A 23,767-nucleotide genomic window follows, 5' to 3' on the forward strand; every position below is an offset into this window, starting at 1 on the left:
TCTATGCTATGGCCACAGCCTCCGCAGGGTCCTGGGATTGAGTGGCTTTGGTCCAGTTTGGGTCCTGTTCTCATGTCTCCATCCCTGAGCCCGTTCCTGAGGAAGGATGTGGAACTCATGGACCACCCAAGCCTGGGAAACGTGCCCCCTCAGGCGGGGATCTGTGGGGGGCAGGATGGGCGTCAGCCCCACAATTCCGGGTGTGGGGAGGACAGAACCACGGAGGGAAATTGGGATTGAGGTGCTGTTTTCAAAGGAGTGGGCAAAACTAGGCGTCACTACAGCCACCCTCAAAACGATGGTAGGTAGCTATGAGCCAAGCCAGCTTTGCTAAAACATCAAGACAAGAAAATCCTTCAGCTGGTATTGGCGCATCTGCCCAGAGTCAGCCACTCCGCCAGGCTCGGGGAGAACGCCTGTGTGCTTGAGGTTCCGTCCGTGGTTCTGCTCTCCCTGCTGATCAGCATTTTCATTTAGCAATGTTGTTGATTAAACTGCCCCCTTTCCCCTTATTTTTGTATAACTCATTAGCACACTGGTTTATTAGTTCCTTAATAATTTGAAAATCCTTATATTCATATCTTAGCAAAAGACCTTGTTTTTGCCATAACAAAGTAACACGAACTGGATGACTTAAAACCACAAAAATTTACCCCGGAGGCTAGAAGTCCAAAATCAAGGTGCACTTGTGCAGGGCCACGCTTCCTCTGAAGTCTCCTTCCCGGCCCCTTCTAGCTTCTGCTGCCTCCAGACAGTACTCGGCTTTCCTTGGCTTGTAGATGCAGTGCTCCAGCTGCTCGGCCACTGTCACTTGGCTTCTCCCTGTCTGTGTGTGTGTGTCCCTGTCTCTTTTCTGATAAGAACACAAGTCATGTTGGAGCAGGGCCCATCCTATTCCAATATGACCTCATCTTAACTTGCTGACGTCCCCACTGTTTCCAGACGAGGTCACATCACTGGCACCAGGAGTTAGGACTCAGCATAGCTTTGGGGGGACACAGTTCAACCCACAACGCTGGTCAAACTTTTTGGCATATACTTGGGAAAAGTCAAGAGGCATCTTAAAAATTGTGTAATAAGAGCTAGACTCTTTCAAAGTGATGGGACAGTCCTGAGTAGGTTGGGAATTACTTTGTGTATTAACAAGGCAGGAGATAACACTTTCAGTGTTACGATGTACTGCTAAGTCCCTCACAGCGGTCTTTCCTGCCCTCACACACAGCCCCGGCGTGCAGGATGCCCCACAAGCTCGGATTCGTCGTTGTCAGCTCATCGGGACACGAAGACGGCTTCAGTGCCCGGGAACTGATGATCCATGCACCGACTGTCAGCGGGTGGAGGTCACCGAGGTGGGTCAGACGGGCGGGGTGGGGGGGGAGCCAAGGGCGGTGGGTCCTCAAGGGCGCATGGGCTCTCTCCGTCTCAACTGCTAGTCTCACTGCGACTCAGACGGCAGAACCACACGAGGGTCGGGCTGTGCTGCAGACTCACCCACCTAGTTACGCGCTGGACTTTTTTCCTTCTGTTTTTAAAGAAAATTTGTTGAACCTTTTTCCCTATAACATTAACCCACATTCACTTAAGAAGCACGCAGATACGGAAGAGAGGAAGGAGAACTGCCCCTCCCCCAATTCCCTGATTGAGGGCCAGTCCCGCATTCTCTGTGCTTGGTGGTAAAGATTTTACATCTCACTGCTTTCACGTAACACAGGACTTTAGCCAAGTCTCTTTCAGACTCATCTGGAATATTTGTACACCTTTAAAAGTCTTCATTACTTGAGTGATGTAATACCAGAGAGTATTTTTCTGAAACATTTGAGTCTTTTCCTGAGAAGCCTTCATTCTTCCCCAAAGGTGGGGCAGAGTTAGTTGTTGAGCTGCCCCAGGGCCTGATCTGGCTTCCCCGACTTAGTGTCGGCCACCTGAGGCCATTCACCTCCTGCTCCCCTCACCTCCTCAGGGAATCTCACTCCTCATGACTTGTTTTCCAAGAGTGAGTAGAAGGCTTACTATTTGCTCCTATTCATGAACATGTAAATCTGTATGACGTTTACATTCAGTCATATACTGTGACTTACATTTATTCAGATGACATATTGCTAAAAAGTTGAATGTAAATCCCATTTAAAATTCAAATATATTTTCCTTTTGGCGTTTCTGAGGGAACCGGACAAACAAGACTCCACTCTCAGTGAACTGAGAAATGAAACAAAAGAGTAGAGCAGATGGGGACAAATAGCCTCTTTAATGCTGATGAAGCTGATATTGAACAAGGGCTTTATCTGGGCGCAAGTAGCATCCCAGGACTGGGCCAGCCGGGGCAGCCTCACCAGGCCCAAGGGGGCTGGAGGAACACCTCCATCAGGCAGCCTCAGTCACATCCACGCTCCCCCCAGACTCACGAATCAGTCCAGTCCTGCTTCTCCCCAAGCCCAGGGGCCCGGAGTGAGCTGTGGCCATGGTTTTATGCGAATACACTTGCATTCCCCCCACACACACACCTGCATTTCCCTTCAGCAGAGGTCCTTCCTACTAAATGCACTTATTCAGCATTTATGCATGAGTTAAAGGTACTTAAATACACAGACAGGGCCGCTTTTTTGTAATATTTATAAAAGTAATACTGATATGGTTCTTTCACATCTTGACATGGTATTTCTTCTAAGGCATGACCTATACTTGTTTTAGTAGTAAACTTTCAGACTGCTTCAAAGGAAAGGGTATATGTGCCTTGATCTCCATTCAGACTCATGCTGGGTTTGGCTCGGGGGGTCTCCTGACTTCAACAGTGTTCTCTGAGGTCAAGCACATCATAGGAAGGCAAAGGAAAGTAACCTCAAGCCAAGTCTCCCAAAGAGAGGACAGAGTGCTCTGTTAGCCCAGGTCACAGAGTGATTGCTCAGGCACTGATAGATATAGCTCCAGTGGGAGGTGGTCCTGGGGGTCTTTACAAGGGTGCAAGGGAAGTTTTTCCAGTGCCTTCTATGACCTAGGAATTCATAGAGCCTGAAATCTTCAGGGCATGAGCCACACTTCTCCAAGAGAACACAAAGTTTACACCAATGATCAGAGCCTCTGGGCATGAATTTTTTATTGTCAAATAATATTCATTTGGAAAGAAATCTAGGGAATTCCCTGGTGGTCTAGTGGTTAGCACTCAGTGCTCTCACTGCTCCGGGCCTGAGTATCGATCTCTGGTCGGGGAACTAAGATCTTGCAAAACGCACAGCATGGCCAAAAAAAGAAAGAAATTTAGAGCTGTCAGTTTATCTTGAAGAGATACATACCTTTTTAGGTAATAATCAACTTTAAAAATAAAATAGCCAGTTCTTTTACCTACAAAATGTGTTTATTCCAGAATGGCAGAGGAATTGCAATTCGGGACATGCAAGCTATGGTGAAACCATAGGCAAGTCTGGGGAACAAAGAAGAGAGAGAAACCTTACTCGACCTTGCTTTATAGAGAAAAGGAGGAAGTTGGGAGGGGCTGCTTTGAGTGAAAGTCCATTGGAGGAAAGCAAGGGTTCAGGGTGGTGACAGTGTCTCATTGGCTGGGCTGTTGCTGAACGAGTAGAAAATCTTCCTTCTCCTGCTGGGGCAGTAATGTCAGCTTCTTCTTGCCCAGGAATGAAGGAAGATACGTGCCTGACTGCTCCCCCTTCAGGGCTCCCCTTCTCCATTTTAATTGAGGTTTCCTTTTATTAATTGTCGTATTTCCCCCTTTTGAACAAGAACTTTCTCCAGAAGTATCACTGATCAAGAGTCAGGTTGTCCGCATTTAGTGGTTTTTGTCCTTCAGTGTCAGGACGGACCTTTCGTATTTGTCACATCCAAAGTCGGAGGGAAATTACATAGCAGTAGGAAACCGTCTAAGGCCATGTTTGGGTAACAGGGAAGGTTAGAAGGGAAGACTCTCAAGCGTTCCTGTCTAAAGGGTACATCTTGTCAAGGCTGTGCACGTTGGAGATCTCAAAGCATTGAGCCAACATCACTCTTTTGCGCACATCATTTCTGCAAAGGTTTAACATGTAACAGGTACAAGGGTTAAAGATGATTATGCAAAGCAAAGTTCAAAGTAACGTGACAGTTCCAAACTTTATGATAGTTCTGACCCATGACCCTAGGCCTGAAGGTAGCCAGCTGAACAAATCCAAGGACCGTGGAATGTCAGGCGAAAATCCTTTGCAGCCAGTGCACTTGCTCCCTGGTTTTGTGTAATTGGATTTCTGCTTCTCCCGAGACATTTATCCATGTGCAATAGATGGCATTTGCTATTGTTCCAGCACCTCCTTGCTCAGCAAATAGGTAATTGGGGGCTATGCACTTATCTGAAACTACTTTAGCTAATAAGTTAAGTGAACGATGTTGGGCTGCTGCTCCTTCGGCTGTGCCACTGGCCAGCTCTTCTGATGTTAGGAAGAGATTTCTAATCATGTGTTCATTGGCACCTACTCTGATGGGGGGAGAAAGGTGGCTTTCCCTGCAGAGGCAAACCTGGGGTCATACACGCCTGCTGGAAGTTCCCATGTAAGGCAGCTAAGGAGGTTTAACACAATAGGCCAATGGGAGGTTTCTGATCTGTTATGAAGAGAAAGTAGAACAGTGGATACAGCAAAAGCACACTGTTCTTTTACCCCCCAGATGTCAAGATGATGAGCTGCCCAAGCTGGGGCCATTGCCAAGGCTTCCACACATAGAAGAGTAACCGGGAGGAGCACGCAGGACCCCTCATCAGTAGTAGCATTTATGGGCTCATTTGTCGGTATCAAGGACTTGGCGTCCTTCAACCAAGACTCACGTATGATGTTATCACATACTAAAAGTCTTCCTAAATATATGGGCGTGACAGCCAGCTTACAAACGGTCTGACTCAAACTGACTGCTCCAGTGTCTTCTGTATGTATATTCAGGAGAGCTTAAATTAAGCCGGGGAACAAGGGCATGCGGATTTAGTAGTCTCACCTTATACAAGGGACCTGCGGAACAGTTTGGGTACAGAGTGGCATTTGGGATTCCAGAGAAGTTACTTATAGTGTGAGTAGGGGTCACTGCTGTCATGGACAGATCAAGGTTTCTGGTGACAAATCCAACAGTCAGAGAGGTTTCCCTCTTTTGCAGTAGATCAGGAAATGTGCATAAAAGCAATGTCTGTCCAAGGTAGAGAGGGAGAAAATAAGGTAAGAAGCAATAGTGAGAAAAGGGTATATGGGCCTGGTCCATCCTGGGAAAGCTGTCTCATCAGATGCTTCAATTCCTGGAAATCTTTACTTTCAAGTTGCCAGTTGGTGTGCAGGTCCACTCAGGGCTTGGTGTTTTCTTTAGAGGTGACATGAATCCAGGAGTCCATTCCTTGGAGCTTAGCAGCACAAGGGTTGGTTAGCAGTACCTGATGGGGCCTTTGCAGTGAGGTCGAAGGGAATCCTCCTTGCGGTGTCCCTTCCAGTAGGTGAAATCTCCGGGTTGCATGGTGTGGTACTTAAGGTCTTCATCTCCTGGGAACATGCTATGAAGACCTCACTAAAGTGTGATTACTTTCAATGGAAACAGTAAGGCCCTTACAATATTGAAGTATATCTCCGTTTATCGGCTGTGGATCAAAGGAGGCGGGAACCAGGTGCACTGGGCTTCCTGTGACTGTCTCAGAGGGTGAGCGTTTGTGAGTTCCCAAACGGGTGGATCTGAGATTTAGAAGGGCCAACAGTGATGCTTTTGGCCAAGGTATTTGGAGGGTCTCTACAAATTTTGCCAGTTGGGTCTTAATGATGTCATCAATGCGTTAGACTAGCCCTGAGGATTGAGGATGGTAAGACAGTGAAAGTGTAAAACCAGCCACAGACCTGTCAAAGTGTCCAACCGCTGAAGTTCGGGGTGGGGGGGGGGGTTCCCCAGGTAGAGATGATCTTTCCTAACAGGATCTTAGCCACAGAAGAGGCAGTAGGCTGTCTGCAAGGGAAAGCTTCAGTGCAGTGAGAAAACATGCAACTCATGACTAAGACATATTTATATCCCTGAGATGGGAGCAGCTGAATAAAATTCCTCTGCCAGGTCTTGAGTGGCCCATTAGCAATTTACTGCAGTGCAGACAGGTTTTCCTGGGTTGTGTTTTGGACAGGTGGGACAAGCACAGTGGGCGCTGCTCACAGCTTTCTTTGTGTTTCTTCACCAATATTGGTTCATGAACTCTGTCATTTTGCCAGTAGACCAGTGTCTTAAGGCATGTGCAGTGGTCAGTAGTGGGAACTTTAGAATTTCTGGTAGGACCAGATTGTTGTTTGGCCCAAACCAAGAGTTCTGTCTTTTTATCAAGCCAACAGTTATTCAATTTCCAATATTGTTTTTCGTTTTCTGGGGCCAGTTGTTGGGCATTTCTAGTCTGTTTCCAAATTATCATCTGGGGGATGTGGGGATAGCCCTTTGGAGCATGACAGACGGTTAGCCATTGGTTCCTTTGAGAGCAGCATTTTCCGGCAGAAATGTCAGCAAGGTGGTTTCCTTTAGCTTACAGGGACTCGAGTCTGGAATGCCCAGGGACCTTGCTAGTAACCAGAGCAGCTGGCAAAAATATGGCATCTAATAAATGTTAGACATGAGAGCCATTTTAAATTTTATTCCCATCAGAGGTAAGTAAACCTTGCTGTTTTGATAACGTCCCAAAGTCATGGGCTACCCCAAAGGCGTACCGGCTGTGGGTATAAATGTTGGTGGTCTTGCCCTTGGCTAAAGTACAAGCCCTAGTGAGAGCATGTAATTCCACCTTTTGGGCTGAAGTAGCCAAAGGTATACTGCCTTGATGACTTCAAGAGGAGTTGCGACAGCAACCCCACACGGTGTTTACCTTTTGCATCTTTTAGATAGGAACTATTAGTAAATCATGAAAAATCTACATTGGTTAGAGGAATTTCCTGTGAACTATTGCAGGGAGTCAAAAGGTGATCTGTCAGTGTTAAGCAGTCTGGAAGAGTTTTGTCAGAGCAGCGGGGAGAGGAACAGTAGGGTTGACGTTATTCCACCAAGAAAGAGTTCTGTGAGGAGCGGTTAGCAAGAGGGTCTCACAGGAGTGTGGCGCAAATTCAGGAGAGCTTCTACTGCATGGGGTACAAAGACGGTTAGAGGGAATCCCATGATTATTTTTTTGGTGGCCTTAACCAAAAGGGCAGTGGCAGGAGTGGCTCTGAGACCAGGGGGCTGTCCCCATGGCACAGGGTCCAGCTGTCGACTATACTAACCAATGGGTCGATGATGGTCCCTGTGTTTGGGATGATACTCCAAAGGCGTTCCCCTCCTTCTCACGTACAAAGGGAACGAGAGGAAGCTGACAATTAGGATGTCTAAGGGCAGGGGCCCTTATTAAGCTTTTCTTTAAGGCTCCAAAGGTTATGTCATCCTGATCGCCCCAAATAATAGAGTCCGGTTTGTTGTTTTTTATAAAACATGCAGGGGCTGGGCCATAAGAGAGAAATTTGGGATCTAGTTTTGACAGTAGCCAGCTAGCCCAAAACACCTCATAATTGGGCTGAGTTTTAGATTTGGGGAAGTTGAGGGTACCATGAAGCCTGCCTGTATCTAAAGGTAGCCTCATTCTAAGATCAGGTACCCTAAATATTGAACCTGAGTTTGAGCAAACTGCAGTTTTTCCTTGGAGACTTTATGTCCCTTTAAGGCTAAAAGGTTTTAACAGGTGAATGCTGTCCTCCTGTGAAGTTTTAGAGGAGAGCAGAGAAGCAAACCATCCATATATTCTAATAAAGTAGAGCCTGCAGAAAACGGTATTGTCCAGATCAGCCTTTAAGGTTTGAAAAGTAAGAAGGACTTTCAGGGACTTCCCTGGCGGTCCAGAGGTTAAGACTCCTCCATGCTTCCACTGTAGGGGGCGCGGTTCAATTCCTGGTCAGGGAACTGAGATCCCACGGGCTGCGCAGCACGGCCAAAAGAATTTATTTTTAATAAATTTAAATAAAAAGAAGAAGAAGGACTTTCAGTAAAAGCCTTAAGCATTTCTGTCCAGGTCTACTGTTCTCTCCCAAGTGAAAGCAAAAATATACAGAGTAGCTTTATCAACAGGAATGCTAGAGAACGCAGCGCATAGATCAATTACAGTGAGATCCTGCTTTTAGTAGAAATGGATGCTAGTCGCATATGGGGCTGGGGGAAGACAGGGTGCCAGGGGTAACAGTGTCACTTATTCCGGTTTCCGGACAAACCTCCATCCTCAGCCGCTGGGTTTTCTCCCGGGCAAAGCGGGGTGTTACAGGGACTAGTACAAGGGATAATGAGGCTGCGGCTTTGAAATCTTCTGTTACGGGCTTGATGCCTTGAAGGACCTCTTTATTTAATTATAAGGTACTGATGAATTCTGGGGAGAAGTTTTGAGGGATATGTTTGACTCTTAGTAGGAGGAGCACTGAATTCTGTGTATTTCAGTTGGAGGTTTTGCCCACAGGGAAAGTGGCAGCTGATCCACTGGTGACAAGTGACTAGTGAGTATCCTGGAAATCACCTCTGATGCATCTGAGACAGAGCAAGTAAAAGATATCGAAGGTCATTCAGTTCCCTGCTTGGCTATTTTGATGGCTACTGTCAAATTCTAGAACTATTTCCCCCTTTCAGGAGAAGGAAATTCCAGCATGGTATTTTCCTCAGAAGTCTCTGCCCAGTGATCGAATAAGGATGAAGGAGCCTAAGGAGAAAACAGTGTGTGTCTCTCAGAGGGCCTAAACAAAAGGCAACGGGTTCTGAGACAGGGATCTTTGGGGGTTCGTTAGAAACCCCCACTGTTTGAACTGTTTAGCACTCCGAGGCAGGGCTGCTTTACAGCAGTGGGGTTGAGCACCAGGAGCGTAGCTGTGGTGTCAGTAAGGACACAGAGATTCATCCCTGTCCAGAGTGTTGTTTCTCCGAGCCGATTAAAAGGGAGGGTTGGCAGAGCCCCCTGTGGTTCCTCAGAGCCTGGCCGTTGGGGTTAAGAGGACGCTGGAAAGGTTGCTTAGAGGCCTGAAGGTGCCTGCAGTGCTTAGGCTTTAATTATCTTTTTTTCCCAATGTCCTGGCTTTTTGCAGTAATAGCAGAGACCAAGAGGTTTTGTTTGGCGGGGAGGGTGGGGCCTCCATTTGTTGAATTGTCTAGCGTGCAAACGCACTGATTTACCAAATTAACCAAACCTGGAGTGGACAGGGTTTCCCATTCCATCCTGGTCCTTTTTTTTTTTTTTTTTTGGCTGCGTTGGGTCTTCACTGCTGTGCACAGGCTTTCTCTAGTTGCGATGGGCAGGGGCTACTCTTCCTTGTGGTGCATGGGCTTCTCATCGGGGTGGCTTCTCTTGTTGCGGAGCACGGGCTCTAGGCACGCAGGCTTCAGTAGTTGTGGCTCGCAGGCTTTAGAGCGCAGGCTCAGTAGTTGTGGTGCACGGGCTTAGTTGCTCCGCGGCATGTGGGATCTTCCCGGACCAGGGCTCGAACCCATGTCTCCTGCATTGGCAGGTGGATTCTTAACCACTGCGCCACCAGGGAAGTTCCCATCCTGGTCCTTTTAACTGAAAGAGAATCCCCATTCAGCCCGTTAATGAACACAGAGTTAAAGGCAACCCAAGCAGATTCAACATCCAAAAGAAGACCAGAGTTTTCTCTAAAGACAGTCTGAAGACAACTACAATGGCCGTGAACAGGTTTTGCAGGCAAAGCCTGAATTTTGTTCCAGTCATCATGCTTAGGAAGACCTTTTGAAACTCTTAGTGAAAATTTCTAGCAAGTTCTTGGATTTCCTGCTAACAGTCAGGGTTTGTTTTTCCAAATCCCTTTCAGGATTTTCCCATCAGGCAAGTTTCATCCAATGTTGGGCCTGAGCTTCACCAGCAAGCATGTGGACTAATTGATATAAATCTGAGAAGCCAGGTTGATAAGTTTATAAGTGGATAAGTTCTTCAGCAAATCCATGGGGGTCCTCAGTTACTTTGGGAAATCTTTGACTATAGCTAGAAGTTCAGCTTTAGTCCAGGCAACATAAGTAACTAGGGATTTAGCATCTAGACCCCTAGAAGGCTTAGCTTTAAAAGGGCAGGACTTAATAAGTTCAGGGGAGGGGGAAACAGGGAGAGGTTTGGAGAAAAAGGGGAGTTCAGCAAGAGGGTTAGGAGCGGGTGGAGGGCCCAGAGGAGGTGAGGATGGGCAGAAGGGGAGGGAAGGTGGCTCAGGGGCACAAGGGGCGGGGGCGGGGGAGAGGCCTCAGAGCCGTTTTGTCTTCTTTCAGTTTGTTCTCCTCTGTTAGTCTAGAAATGGTGTTTTGTAAAGAGGCAGTTTTATTAGAGTCCTGGATGTGTTTGGAAGCTCCAAGGTACCGATTAAAATAAGCATCCCATTCAGTCTGTTTAGTTTTAGAGCCGTCGCTTTCTAATTTGGTTCTGAGAGAAACAAGTTTGGAGAGGTTGAAAGTTCCCCATAATGGCCCTTGGTATTCTGAAGTATTTGAGGTTAAGTCAGTCTATTTAGTTTAAAATGTGCATGAGGAAGGACCATAGTTTTTAAACATAAAACCAGCCAGGGTCCCCGAAGGAGGGTGCCCTTAGAGCATTTAGGTGACTGGGGTCCCATTTCTTAGAGCTTGTCTCAAGAGCAAAAGAAAAATCCCTGAACAGCCTGATTCCAGTGGAATTTTACCAAAATTCTAGCACACTTCCAACAGGGGGAACAAATGAGTGAGTACTCACCTGAGGGACAAAGCCTTCCCGAAAAGAAAACAAGCAGATCCCAATAAAGTCAGAGCACTCAACCAAAAGGAGGGAGCTGACCCAGAAAGAGGAGGCTTCCTGGCCCGGAAGGAGGAGGGCTCTCGCTGCCAGGAGGGGAGGGGAGGGGAGGGGAGCAGGGCACGGGGCACGGGCGGCTGTCACATGTGGGTCCAGACTCTGTCTCCTCCAGAACCCATTTCTGCACACCATGCGATGTCAACCTTAAAAATAAAATAGCCAGTTGTTTTTGCCAGCAAAATGAGCTTATTCCACAATGGCAGAGGAATTGCAGTTCGGGACATGCAAACTGGTGAAAGCATAGGTGAGTCTGAGGACAAAGGAGAGGGAGAAACCTTATTTTACAGAGAAAAGGGGCACTTGGGAGGGGCTGCTTTGAACCTAAGTCCATTGGAGGAAAGCGAGGGTTTGGGGTGGTCACAGCATCTCATTGGCTGGGCTGTTACTGGACCAGGAGAAAGTGTCCCTTCTGCTGCTGGGGCAGCCAAGTCTGCTGCTCCCTGCCCGGATGAAGGAAGTCCATGCCTGAGACCCTCCCTGCGGGGCCTCTGGCTCCATTTTAGATGAGTTTCTCTTCACTGATTTGCACAGTGTATTGTCCCTTCTTTTCATCAGTTTGAGGGGTATTTTTGATTCATCTATAAACTCTCAATAAGCTACCTTTGAATAGCTAAATCCTAGTTCCCTGACCAGGGATCGAACCCAGGCCCTCAGCAGTGAAAGCGCTGAGTCCTAACCACTGGACCGCCAGGGAAGTCCCATAGCCCTTTTTTTGAAGGGCTTTAAAATATGCAGCTTCTAACTTTTGTCAGTCATCTTAGTTTTCCTTAAACAGTTTTGGAGGTTTTGTTTTTTTTTTTTTTTTTTTTGGTGGTACGCAGGCCTCTCACTGTTGTGGCCTCTCCCGTTGCGGAGCACAGGCTCCGGATGCGCAGGCTCAGTGGCCATGGCTCACGGGCCCAGCCGCTCCGTGGTATGTGGGATCTTCCCAGACTGGGGCACGAACCCGCGTCCCCTGCATTGGCAGGCGGACTCTCAACCACGGCGCCACCAGGGAAGCCCCTGTTTTTTTTTATAAAGGATTTTTTCCCACATGAGATTACTGTGTCCTTATGTCTAGAATGATCTCACTGCCAATTATAATGTCTATACCCTCCATTTAAAAAAAGTAAATATCTTAAATGTCTAAAGCAGTGCTTGACTGAAGGGTATTCAAGGCTCGAATTGCTAAGTTCCCAGTTTCCTGGCTGCCCTCCTGCCCCACATGCCTCTCTCTTACAACCTTGGCATTTAGGAGATCCCAGGGATCACCCCCCCAGAATATGCATAGTCACTGGCCCCACTTTCTCAGCAGCACTCTTCCCATTCACCCTTTCACGTCCCTCAGTTAAACACAGAAGTTTCCAGAGTCCCATCCATCCCGCCTGATGATCCTTCCTGTGCGCTTCCTTTCTGTCCTGTCCACTGATGGTGGCCCCTCTGCTAGGAGCGTGAGGACGGGCACGGGCCGCATGATGGGTGCGGTGCTAATGCTGAAAAGCTGGGGGAGGAGGCTGTTTGGGGCGGCTTGGGGAGCTGGGTCAGGAGTGTGTTTGTCTGGGTCACATGTGGCGCTTTGCGGATGCCTGCACTCAATGTCAAGTCACCAACGAGATGTGCAAGTTCGGACACAGGATGGTATTTACTTGGGGTTCCTCCCTGTTAGGAGGTTTTCAAAGCCATGGGGCAGGTGGAATGCCTCACAGTGAGTCTAGATAGAGAAGGGAACCTGGAACCCAGCCCAGGGCACAGTCAGGGCCGGACGGGAAGGCGGCCCGAGGCAGGAAGGGGCCCAGGAAGTCAGGACCATGAGGTGTACATTGCAGTCAGCCTCGTGGAGGTCAGTGGTGGCCTGTGACCTTGGCCAAGGAGGCAGCTGAGAAACGGGGTGGGAGCTGGAGACGGAGTCAGGGTCATGGGAGGCTCCTCAGGCTTTTCTGGAGTGTATGGGTGTGTGTGAGTGTGTGTGTGTGTGTTGTGTGAGTGTGTGACTGAGTGTATATGAGTGTGAGTATGTGAGTGTGTGTTTGTGTGTGTGAGCATTGAGTGTATTTGTGTGAGGGTGTGAATGGGTGTGAGTATGTGCGTGTCGGTGTGTGTGTTTCAGTGTGTATGAGTGTGTTTGTGTGTTACTGTGTGAGTGACTGTGTGAGCGTGAGTGTATGTGTATGAGAGTGTGTGAGTGTGCGTGTGAATGTGAGAGTGTGAGTGAGTGTGCGTGTGTGTTGATGGGGTGATCGGGTCAAGAGAAGGGGCAATCTGGCTCTGGTGCAGTTCAGCTGGGGCTGCTGGGAGGAAAGGCGGGAGAGGGGCCAGGCCGGCCAGTGGCCAGGTCACCACTGCACTCGAGGAGGATCGTGACGCGTGCTGGAGGGGCCTTTCCCACTGTCGCGTCCTCGGTGCTTCCCTGGCTCTAGATGCCCTCGATGCCCACTGTCGTGCGCGCCCAGTGTTGGCCAGCTCGGCACACACGCTGCCCGCTGTCGAAGCGTCGTGCTGCCCCCCGCCCCCAGTCGTGATCATGTACTGCAGTGTGACGTTCTAATGCTCTGTGTCCCTTCTGGGCAGAATTAGAAGCTCCAGCGTGGACAATTGTAGGCTTCTCCAGGCCGCTGAGCGAGCGTTGAGAGGCATTCTTGAAGTACTGATCGTTGCTCACTCCACTCAGGATTCTGTAAAGCAAGGGGTTTCCTGAAGTGTTCAGGTTCTGGTGGAAAGTCCTTTGACTCACTAGTACAGCATCTTTAGATTGACGTTTTTATCTCGTGATAAACTTTGGGTTTCATTTCAAACCACTAACTAACTGCTCCAAGTATGATTCACGCTGGGGGGCTGGCAGACCCCATCAGACCTTCACTCCAAGCTCGAGCTGCGACTGGAAGGCCAGAGGGCGGGGACAGCACCGGGGACCCGGCAGCGTCAGAACCCACAGACCTGACACGTACGTGGAAGCGTGGCTGCGAACATCCCTCGACCCTCTACGGAGATCCTGCAGATAAAACAAAAATGTGTTTGCTTTCAGGTTTTGCCAGTTTCCACAAGAAATTGTTCTTCAAATGGTGGAGAGATGTCGAATAAGAAAACTACAGTTGCTTGCTCATCAGTATATGATTTCCAGTAAAATCGAGTTCTACGTTAGTGAGAGCCTGCCTGAGTATTTCACACCGTATCAAGCAGAGCGGTTTCGAAGGCTTGGGTAAGAATGCGATTTAACATGTACGGTGGGGACTCTTAGCCTAACTCCGTCTCAAAGCAATTGAAAGCTAAGGAGTCGCCCTTGCCCTTGGCCCTGTCTTACGTACGTGTGTGCGGGTGGAGAGCACACCCCTTCCGAACACCAGCCTGGTGCTCAGCGCGCTTACTGGGCAGTGTTCCTGTCAGTCGTATTCAGGCCACTTTTCAGGGGCAGAGCTTATCTTAAGAGAACTATTTAGAACTTGACTTCTGGGCTTTCTTCCCTAGGGTTTTTCGTTCCAAACCTAACAACTTTCCTTGAAACCTGCGGAGCTCAGTGGGCACCGAAGGCAGCATATTTCCACATCAGCGTGATTCCAGAGTTGTGTTTTTTCTTTCAGCTACGTCTCTCTCTGTGACAATGAAAAGACAGGTTGCAAAGCCCGGGAACTGAAATCGGTGTATGTGGATGCAGTAGGACAGTTTCTTAAGCTGATTTTTCACCAAAACCATATCAACAAGTACAATGTGTATAATCAGGTGAGAAACATGGGCCCTCCCCTTGGTGACACCCCTACCCCACCCCCTGCTTTGTGGCATCTGAGACTCCTCCTTTAAGGTGGTGTCTGTGGGAGAGTGCTAAGCTCCCTGGAGCTGCGTGCTCCGATTCGGATTCGGAGCCACCAGCCACGTGCGGCTATGCATGCTGGGAGCGTGGCTGGTCCAAGTGCATGGGCTGCATGTGTGACCCAGGCTCGGTTACACAAGGAGAGGAGGATGTTTTGGATACATTAGCTTTAAATATATTGTTAAAATCAAAAAATCAACTTTAAATGTTTCTTTTACTGTGTCGACTAGAAAACTTAAAATTACATATGTGGCTTGCATTATATTGGGTTGGGCAAAAAGTTTGTTCAGGTTCGAGATCCGAACGAACTTTTCGGCCAGCCCATTATTTTTGTTGGACAGCACTGTTCTACGTAAACCCCCTAAACTTTTACAAGATAAATCCCCTGCTGGAAATTGAGAGTGCGGTTTAATGATGCATGCAGTCCAGAATCTCTGTAGCTCCCTCCCTCCCTTTCTTTTTATTTTTTTGGCATAAAGAATATTAGTGGAAATCAACTGTGTCCAAAGCAGTCTTGTTAATTAGCGCAGGTATTTACAGCACTCCCTGCCCCCTCCAAGAGGAATGCAAGCATTCCAGCAAGTCAGAGCTTTCTGCTGAGCGAGTGAGCTGAAGGAGAGTTCTGAGACAGAGTCGTGGTGCCTGGTCCGTATTTGACAGCAGAATTCTGAGCCTTTTCCCTCCTCCACCCCATCTGTATATTCAGCAGTAATTCCTCAGTTTTCAGTTCAGCAACCGTGATTCTCAAGGAAGGGGGTACGCGAAGGCGGCTCCTCCCCGTCAAGTGAGAATCAGTGCCTTGGACAAACCAAGCTATGTTAATGTAGGTTTTCATTTCATTGTCTAATTTACCACGATCATGTAGATGTGACCCCATCCTTAACCTTGAGCAATGGTTCGATATAAAGCTGGGTTAAAACTTTGGAGGTTTTTTAGCTGTATTGTTTTAACATCCTTTAAACATTAAAATACCCTCTTGGTTCAGCATTAGAATATTAACTTATATAATTTATAAAAGTCATTAATCTATATTAGCGTGAGATTTTACAGTTAAAGCATTTTGCTGTACCTCATCCCGTTTTTTGACAGTATGGCTCAGAGTTTGTTATAAAGGAGTTAAGTCATGTCAAACATTTTATACTTAATTTCTGTTGATTAACTCTTTCTTAGGTTGCTTTGGTGGCAATAAATATCATTGGAGACCCTGCAGATTTCAGTGATGAAAGCAATATTGTAAGTTTGGGAAGTTTCATTCCTGAAGAGGGACATTTATTTCTAACAAGAGGGGATCGTTTATTTTTGTCACAAGAGTATCATCCTAAAAATCCTCACAAAATTATCTGGTGAACAGCTAGCAGGTCATTTTCAGCAGCTGTTGTATTAAACTTTACTCGAGAATTTTAGTTGTCCCTCCAGGACACTAGGATCATTGAAGCTCCCTGACTGACACCTTTATGTCAAATCATCTCTGTTTTATGTTGTTCCTTTTCTCTCTGAGATACTAAGCATGACTTTTTCCCCCAAAGACCTCTAGAGAGAAGCTGATTGATCATTATCTAGGGCACAACACAGAGGACCCAGCTCTCGAAGGAACTTGTTCTGGGTAAGAGCCCTGCCCCCCTCCCCCGAGGCAATAAGTTTCTGTAACTTTCCTTGGAATCATGAAAGTGCAAGTCAGCTCCAAAGAAAGGATCCTGGACCTGGGGGCCTCTACATTCAGCCTGGAGCCGAATAAGCCACTGATGGGATTGTCTTAAATATACTGCAGATTAAGGTCACCCTTTTATTCAGCACATCTTCATTCACTGCCCTGCAGAGATGACTTCGTTTCTTGTATGTTCTGGTATTACTAGCCAGTTCCTCGAAAGCATTCAGATAAAAGCTCTGTCAGCCGTCCTTTGGTATTTTGGTGGCACAGGCAAATTCATAGGTAAGAATCGATGTATTAATTGACCCAGATTACCAGGTACCCCAAAGTTCATCTTATGTCTGCTTTAAAACCTCATTCCTTCAGGGAGTGAGAACCGCATGTCACATCAGTTTCTGTAAGTTCCTCTCCACGTGCCTCACGTGGACAGTTATACAGATTTCGCTATCTTGCTGACTCTTTAGCAAGTCAGGCGTGGAGGGCAAGGCCGAGGGCACGGCACTTTACACCCTCTGTCCCTAGGTGCCCCTCTGGGACAGAGTCCTTCAGCACCCTTGTCATGTGCCTGCTGTTTATGAAAGTAGGGGGACCCCTTGCACAGGCGCCCGGCCTAAAGAGAAAGGGATTCAAAAGAATACCCAGGTCCCCTTCTCTGATGGCAACTTCCCAATAGCGAAGAGATAAGATGCTTAGATGTTAGTACACGGTTGACATTTGCACATGACCTGTGGTGTATTTCCACGCTCACACGCACATGGCCAGAACTGCTGGCTCTTCCGTTTGCATCAAACGTGGGGTCAGTTCTCTGTGCCGTTGCTCAGAGCCACTGAGTGGTGCTGAGTATGGCACGCTGGAGTGGAGGCCGTGCTTACAGTTTCGTGTATAAAAAGTCACGGTGCAGGGTGACCCATCATCCCGCCTACACAAGCTCCGCTTCAGTCCTCAGCCCGGATCCTTCCCGCCTGCTGGAGTCCTCACCTTGCCAGGTGGGGGTGAGAGCACGGGGGGAGCACTGACGGCAGGTACTTCCTTCAGCATCGTGGAGGTGCTGCCCCCAGCTTTGCCCTTGCTGAACAGGGACGACTGAGCTCACTTACCAGGTTTAGTATCTCCAGGGAAAGCCCTCTGGGGAATTGTGGTTTCTGTTTAAATCAGTTCTTTATCAAGTTAGCCACGGGGGATGGTAAACTGCAGTTTCTTGTCCTGACTCACCCCCCCACCCCGCCAGGGTTTTCCCGAAGGTAGAGGGAGGTCTTGAAAGGTTGTGGGCAGTGCCCGAGGCTGAGTCCACAGGCAGTGCTGGGGCATTGTGGAAAGTGGGCGCTGCTGATGCCTCGGCATTGCAACATCATTTCGTCCTTCGTAGGGTTTTTATACTGTAATGAAGTCTTGGTTTCACCTCTGGAACTTCAAGGCAGAGTGAGTTAGACTTGAGCGTGTGGTGTGTATTTAGGTAAAAAGAGTCAACGGATCTTGGAAGCACAGAAACGTGCTCTTGTTCAGTCATCACTGAGATGAACGGAGACGCTCACAGCCGCCGTGGCCATGTGCCCGCTGCTGTGCCCACAGCCGCCTGAGTCAAGGCCTGGGGAAAGGGGGTCCTGGCTGCTTTTGAAAGGTGATGTGGTCCCCTGTCCTGTTTGAGTATATTGTTAATCAACCAAACTTGTATGACAAATAATCTCTTTAATGATACTTGCTGTGTGCAAGGACACCCAAGGCGAAGCTAACAGCAGGTGTCTTCCTGCCTCTGATGCAGCAGATTGGGAGGCTCTGGACCGTGTCCCCTAACGCTTCTGTCGAGTAGTTAGAACGGCGTCCTGGTTCTAAATGTCAGGCCCAGAAGAAAGCTTCTGGCCGGTTATAGAATTGGGAGGAAAGAGGGAGGCGATGCAGAATCCGAAACAGGTGATTCAGATCACGTTTAGGTCATTTATTCTGGGAAGGATTTCTCTGATCTCCTGCAGGACTGGATGGTGATGTCATACGGTCAGACACTTTGAGGTACAAGCCCAGTGGTAGCAGTTCTCCATCTTTAATGCTCGTCACCATTACTGTGGCGTGAAATGCAACCCTGGACTCGGCCTGGGCCACCAAGCCAGCCTCTGCAGGGCTGGGGCCTGCTCATGGCTGGCTTTGGTTTTGGTTTTCCCACGTCTACAAATGATTCACATGCTCTGTCCTGTCCCTGCGCCCAGAGCAGAGCCCTGCACGGTCTGCGCTTGGGATATCTGCCGAACGAGTGAATGAACACACTGAAGGCTCAGATGCCCCGTGTGCATATAATTCATGGTCAAGAGCATAAGCTGTGGGGTCAGCAAGACCTGCCTGCGCTTGCTGTGTGACCTGAAGCCCGTTACTGACTTCTCTGAGCCTCTGCTTTCTCAGCAAGAAATGCTCCGGAACGGGTGTGGGTGGGACCTTTCCAGACTGTCTGTGTGTCTTCAGCACTGAGCACGGGGCCCACTCTCCCCCTGCAGCGTCACATAGATTGAAACTGGCTCTAAAGTACCCTTTCCTTTCCTTTAGGAAGTCTGACTATATTTCCCCACTAGATGACTTGGCCTTTGACATGTACCAGGATCCGGAAGTGGCACAGATTATCCGCAGGTTAGATGAAAGGAAGCGCGAGGCGGCCCAGAGGGAGCGCTACGATGACGCCAAGACGCTCAAGCAGGCCATCGCCGACCTGCAGAAGGTACTGCCTGTGGGGAAGGCGGCAGCTCCGTGTCTAACTGCCCTGGTTCCTGCTCAGCAAACGGCAGGCCTCTGAAGGCTGCAGGGTTAGCATGGGTTCAGGGGCGTCAGCACATGAAGGACAGCAAGAGCACACACTCCTGCAGAGCCCTCCTCAGGGCCGCGGCCGGAGGAAATGTAAGATGTTTAAACTCCCGTGAGCTCGCAGGTGGCGATGGCCCGTTCCCTCCATCCCCCGTGACGTTCCCCTCTCCCCCCGACACGGAGTTGGTCGCCCACACTGTCCTCAAAGCGTTACTTTAAAACCGTCTTTGCACCTCGCGTGAGTCGGTCCACATGCGAAGCCAAAGCCAACACCGTGTGCTTCAGGTCGGGGAGCGGCTGGGCAGGTACGAGGTGGAGAAGCGCCGTGCCGTGGAGAAGGAGGACTACGACCTGGCCAAGGAGAAGAAACAGCAGATGGCGCGCTACCGCAGCCAGGTGTACGGGCGGCTGCAGCTGCACGGGCTGGTGGATGCCGAGCTGGTGGGTGGTGGGGCCCGCGGCTGGGACCAGGGACCGGGAGAGCCGTTGCGGGGTCCACGAGGGTGGTTGCGCGTTCCGCAAAACGGAAGACTTTGTCAGGCTCAGGCGACAGTAGGCCCGTGTCATAGGCCTGGCCTTGACGCACTCTTGCAGGATTTGCAGAGGCGGAGACAGGGCAGGTCGGGTGGGAAGGCCTCCCGGTGGGCCACTGCATCTCCTGTTGGCAGCCCTGCCCACACAGCCCCCGGGAGTGGGGCGAGAGAGCACCACCCTGACAGCTCGGGCTGGGTGGGGGCGGGTCTCACGTCCAGAGCCCACGTTCCAGGCTGGGACGCAGGCCCGACACCCAGAGGGCAGTGCAGGGGGTGCCGCCTCTGGCACTCGCTGCCAGACCCCGGGCTCCATTCCTCCGTCCAACTCTGTAGTCTCAGACTCATTCCTTGGCCTCTTTGTGCCTCGGTTTCCCCATCCCATCCACGGGGGTGAGAACAGGGAGCCTCAGGTGCGGTCGTCTGCCTGGAGCGCTTGCTCCTGGCCCAGCACATGGCCACCACTGAGTCCGTTGCACTCGTTCAGGTGACACGAAGTAGCCTGCTTTGCAGACACAGAGTGACCAGCACAGGCCTCTCGGGTCCAGCTGGGTGCTCCCTGCCCGCCTGTGGCCTCCCCACCACAGCACCCCGTGCACAGATGCTCATGGCCACGCTGGTGTTTTGGTACAGGTGTCACTTGAGTGGTCCACACAGTAACCATCCAGAGACAGTCGGGGGCAGTGACATGGCTATGGGACCTCGTCAGTGTGGGTTTCCCCCTCTGCCTTCCCAAACTAGCGCTCCCCTGGGGGAACAAGGGGTGTGTCTGGTGGGGCGGTGACACTAGGGATTGAATGGCCCGTTTCTCCCCAGATACGAAGGCCTCTGGACTTGCCCCTCCAGCCCCTGGTCCGTTCCAACAGCCCTCGCCACCAGCAGCCCGCGCTCTCACTGCCACAGCCAGAAGAAAGGGAGACAGAAAACCAGTTTGCAGACCCTTTCCTTCAGGAGAAGCCTTCATCGCATCCCCTGGACATTTCTCCTCAGCATTGCGTGGTGGACCGGTCACCCCCAGCCGCAGGTCCTCCTCCCAAGGCCCATGTAGGTAACTCATGTTCACGCTGTGGGCAGTTTATTCCACATGTATGTAGTGGGGACCCACATCATGCCGGTGCTTTCTCGGGGCAAGGGATGTATCAGGGTACAGAACAGTGACAGCCTTACCCGCACTGCATCAAGAAGAGGGGCAAAAAAGCTGCAGCCGGAACATCGGCCAATGGCTGAGACACACTTCATCCTCTGAGCCTCTGTTTTTCTCTTTGCAAAGATGTACAGACATCTTCTTAAAGGGTGGTTTCCAGGATTAAATGAGACAATATTCGTCAGGTTCCTACCCTGGCCTGACCTTAGTAGAGCCTCGGTACAAGTCATATCCAGTTACCGTACCTGTTAGAACCTCCTGTGTGGCAGGGGACAGAAAACCTGGTTCAAACTGGGAGTTATTGGCGTTTATAACTGGGAATTTTAAGAGGTCATGTGGGTTCCAGGGTTGGTTTGATTTCTGTCTTGCGAGTCTGTTTTCTGTGGTTCTGAGACGCCCTCTCGGAAGGCCGGGCTCGTCACGTGGCCTCAGCTTCAGGTCTGTACGCTGTGCCATCTGGGGGAGAGCATGCGTCCCATTCTAAGCAGAGTCCCCAGGTTAACCCTGCTTAGATTGGCCTCAGTCACCTGCCACCTCAGGAGCAGTGACGAGGACTAGAGGGGGCAAAGGTGGCGACTGGCCTGTGAGGGCCTCCCTGGAGCCCCTGCCGTGCATGGCCATGTGGCCAGTAGACCCTGGGGAGGAAGGAAGGCTGCCAGGTGGGCACAGACAAGTGCCGACGGCAGCCAGAGGCCCAGGAAAGCTGGAGAGGCCCACAGCTGCCACACGGCCCCCACGCCCTTGTGCCGCTGGCTCTCCCAGGGCGTGTCTGTGAGCATTGCCATCCTCCCTCTCCCTCCAGTGATATCTTGTCTGTAACTTAATTGTTGTTTCACACTTCAATCAAAAAGTACTCTAATTTCTCCTTTTTTAGTACCTCAATGTGTTTTGTTTTACAAGTGTGAGTACATTTTAAAAGATGAGAAACTAAATCTCACATGTGTTGTACACCCAGTTAAGACCTCAGCAAGTATCAAGTATGAATAAACGGTCCTCCTTGTCTGTTCAGTGTCACCGTGACACCTTCCTCAGAAAGTGACTCTGGAATCGCTCTTTCTGCCCTCAGTTACCTGGAAGTCTGTGACGTGTGTACTTGTTTAATGTATATCTGTCTCCCCCTGAGAACGAGGCCCACCGAGGGCGGGGAGTCTGTCTTCCCATCGCTCTTCGTGGGTCACCAAGAACAGAGCCCGGGAAATGTCTGCTGCAGGGTGCAGACAAAGGTGAATAAGGATCTGGAGCTTTGGCTGCCTGTGTTACTTCAAGGCTGCTGGGTACTGGATGCATTTAAAATGAGGCTTGAGAGTTGTTTCTCAGAAATAAACTAATAAACTAAGAAAATGCCAAGGGTCTTGCCAGAAAAAAACTGTAATGACCTTTACTGTAGTGACCTACTGTCAGCTGAACTGAAATCACTAGTTGTAAACAGTAATCGCGGCAGAATCTACATTGCTTGTTTATTAGGTCTGTAGTAAGTTTAGAAGGGAATAAAACCCCTGATCTAATTCTTTTTCAATTACACCCTATGGTATAAATTATTCTAACTTGGCGAGACTGATATTTAGCGAAATACCATCATTCTGACCAGGTAAGTCCCAAGCAGTCAGCCCATGGGTGTAGACGGGGGGGTCAGTATGTGGGGAGGATCCTGCACCGAGCCCAGCAGCCGCCCTGTCCTCCCGCAGCTCGAGTCCCTGCCCTACGATGAGCGGCCCCTTCCCGCGGCCCGCAAGCAGCCTGGGGCAGTGGCCACGGAGCCAGAGACGCGGGACACGGACAGCAGCGAGCCTCCCAGAGTGGGCACCATGGGCGAGCCTGAGCCTCTAACAGAGAAGGCCTTGCGCGAAGCCAGCTCCGCCGTGGACGTGCTGGGAGAGGCCTTGGTAAGAACAGAAGCTCGTATAAACAGCCTGCAAACAACGGGCGGGGGCGGGCGGCTCCACAGGGCTCCCAGGCTTGCTGGTCCTGATGCTGCAACTGCCCTTTGTCCTCACTGCTCAATGGAAAAGTCCTTACGTGAAGCAGCACAAGCGTAAGCTAGAAGTTCAGATTTCGTGACAAGTGTATCCCTTTAAGCCTGGGCCTGATTTGTGGTGTTGACAGGGCTGGGTCCAACACCAGCTCCCGCCTGAGAGCACCGCCAGCTCCAGGGACGAGGACAGCAGAGCAAACAAAACATGAGCGTGTCACCAGCCTCAAAAGAGTCTCGTGCTGGAACTTTTAATATGTTCCATGTTTTAACATAAACTTAACTTTTCCACGTTAGGAGGAGTATTTCTCCAAATACACATACCTAGTGGGTGGAGGTCCTGTTATTAGAAAAGCTGTGTCTTGGTTTAAAACAAACCAAGGCCAGGGGTGCAGGGTGCAGGCTGCCAGGGCTGCTGGGGAGGGGATGTGGCCAAGTGCCCACTCTGAGGGGCCGGCTCCCGCGCTCCCAGGTGGCCGGGGCCTATTCCAAAACATGGTCGCACCGGGAGGACGCGCTGCTCGCCCTGTATAAACAGCTGATGGATGCACCGGCAGCAACCCCAAAGGAAGACCTGAAGAGCACGCTGAGGGCGGCCGTATTCCTCATCAGGAGAGCTGTCCGAGACATCGTGACCCCAGTGAGTCCCCACCCGCCCCTCAGGGGCCCCGTGTCTGCCAGAGAGCTGCCGGGATGTCCCCAGGAGGTCAGGGTAGCCCGAGAGGCAGCCTGGTCCCCAGTACCGTTGTCACCTAGCATGTGGTGTCACTAGGAATGAAGCTCTCGAGGAAGGAATGTGGTCGCTAAGGAGTCTGAGGTTTGTACCCGTGGGCCATGTCCTCTGGTCCATGTGTACAGAGGCCTGGCCACCACGACTGATACATGCCCCTTTATGTTTTTGTTCTTCATGACACCTGAGGAGCTTGGGAGTTAGCACCGACTTCTCCTGACCCTGAAAGGGCCTTAAGAATGAACATCCCACAGTTACACTGTCGTCTGCATTCACACAGGAGCTCATGCAGTTCAGTAGTAATGTCAGATATTTGGCTCATGGAGAGATGTCGGGGACTTTATGACACGTGGGAGATAAGAGCCTGTGCCTTCCATGTGCAGGGA

At 50.0% G+C, this 23,767-nt stretch overlaps 1 protein-coding gene across 3 annotated transcripts in view; it reads left to right on the top strand.

The window, feature by feature from the left end:
- The first annotated feature begins 1,236 nt into the window (after nucleotides 1–1,236).
- Nucleotides 1,237–23,767, top strand: part of CEP104 (centrosomal protein 104) — a 44,765-nt gene continuing 22,234 nt past the window's right edge. For 2 of the 3 annotated variants that reach the window (XM_024760268.1, XM_024760269.1), the window contains exons 1-10: nucleotides 1,237–1,349; nucleotides 13,800–13,973; nucleotides 14,353–14,491; nucleotides 15,750–15,812; nucleotides 16,106–16,182; nucleotides 18,757–18,925; nucleotides 19,294–19,449; nucleotides 20,355–20,582; nucleotides 22,368–22,565; nucleotides 23,124–23,291. In XM_024760268.1, coding sequence (XP_024616036.1) covers nucleotides 1,237–1,349; nucleotides 13,800–13,973; nucleotides 14,353–14,491; nucleotides 15,750–15,812; nucleotides 16,106–16,182; nucleotides 18,757–18,925; nucleotides 19,294–19,449; nucleotides 20,355–20,582; nucleotides 22,368–22,565; nucleotides 23,124–23,291 — 1,485 coding nt within the window. Of the gene's footprint in view, nucleotides 1,350–13,799; nucleotides 13,974–14,352; nucleotides 14,492–15,749; nucleotides 15,813–16,105; nucleotides 16,183–18,756; nucleotides 18,926–19,293; nucleotides 19,450–20,354; nucleotides 20,583–22,367; nucleotides 22,566–23,123; nucleotides 23,292–23,767 lie in introns of those variants that run through there. The other variant, XM_024760270.1, reaches the window with a different exon arrangement.

The sequence above is a fragment of the Neophocaena asiaeorientalis genome, unplaced genomic scaffold, assembly GCF_003031525.2.
Source record: "Neophocaena asiaeorientalis asiaeorientalis breed wild unplaced genomic scaffold, Neophocaena_asiaeorientalis_V1.1 scaffold489, whole genome shotgun sequence".
Lineage (NCBI taxonomy): Eukaryota > Metazoa > Chordata > Mammalia > Artiodactyla > Phocoenidae > Neophocaena > Neophocaena asiaeorientalis.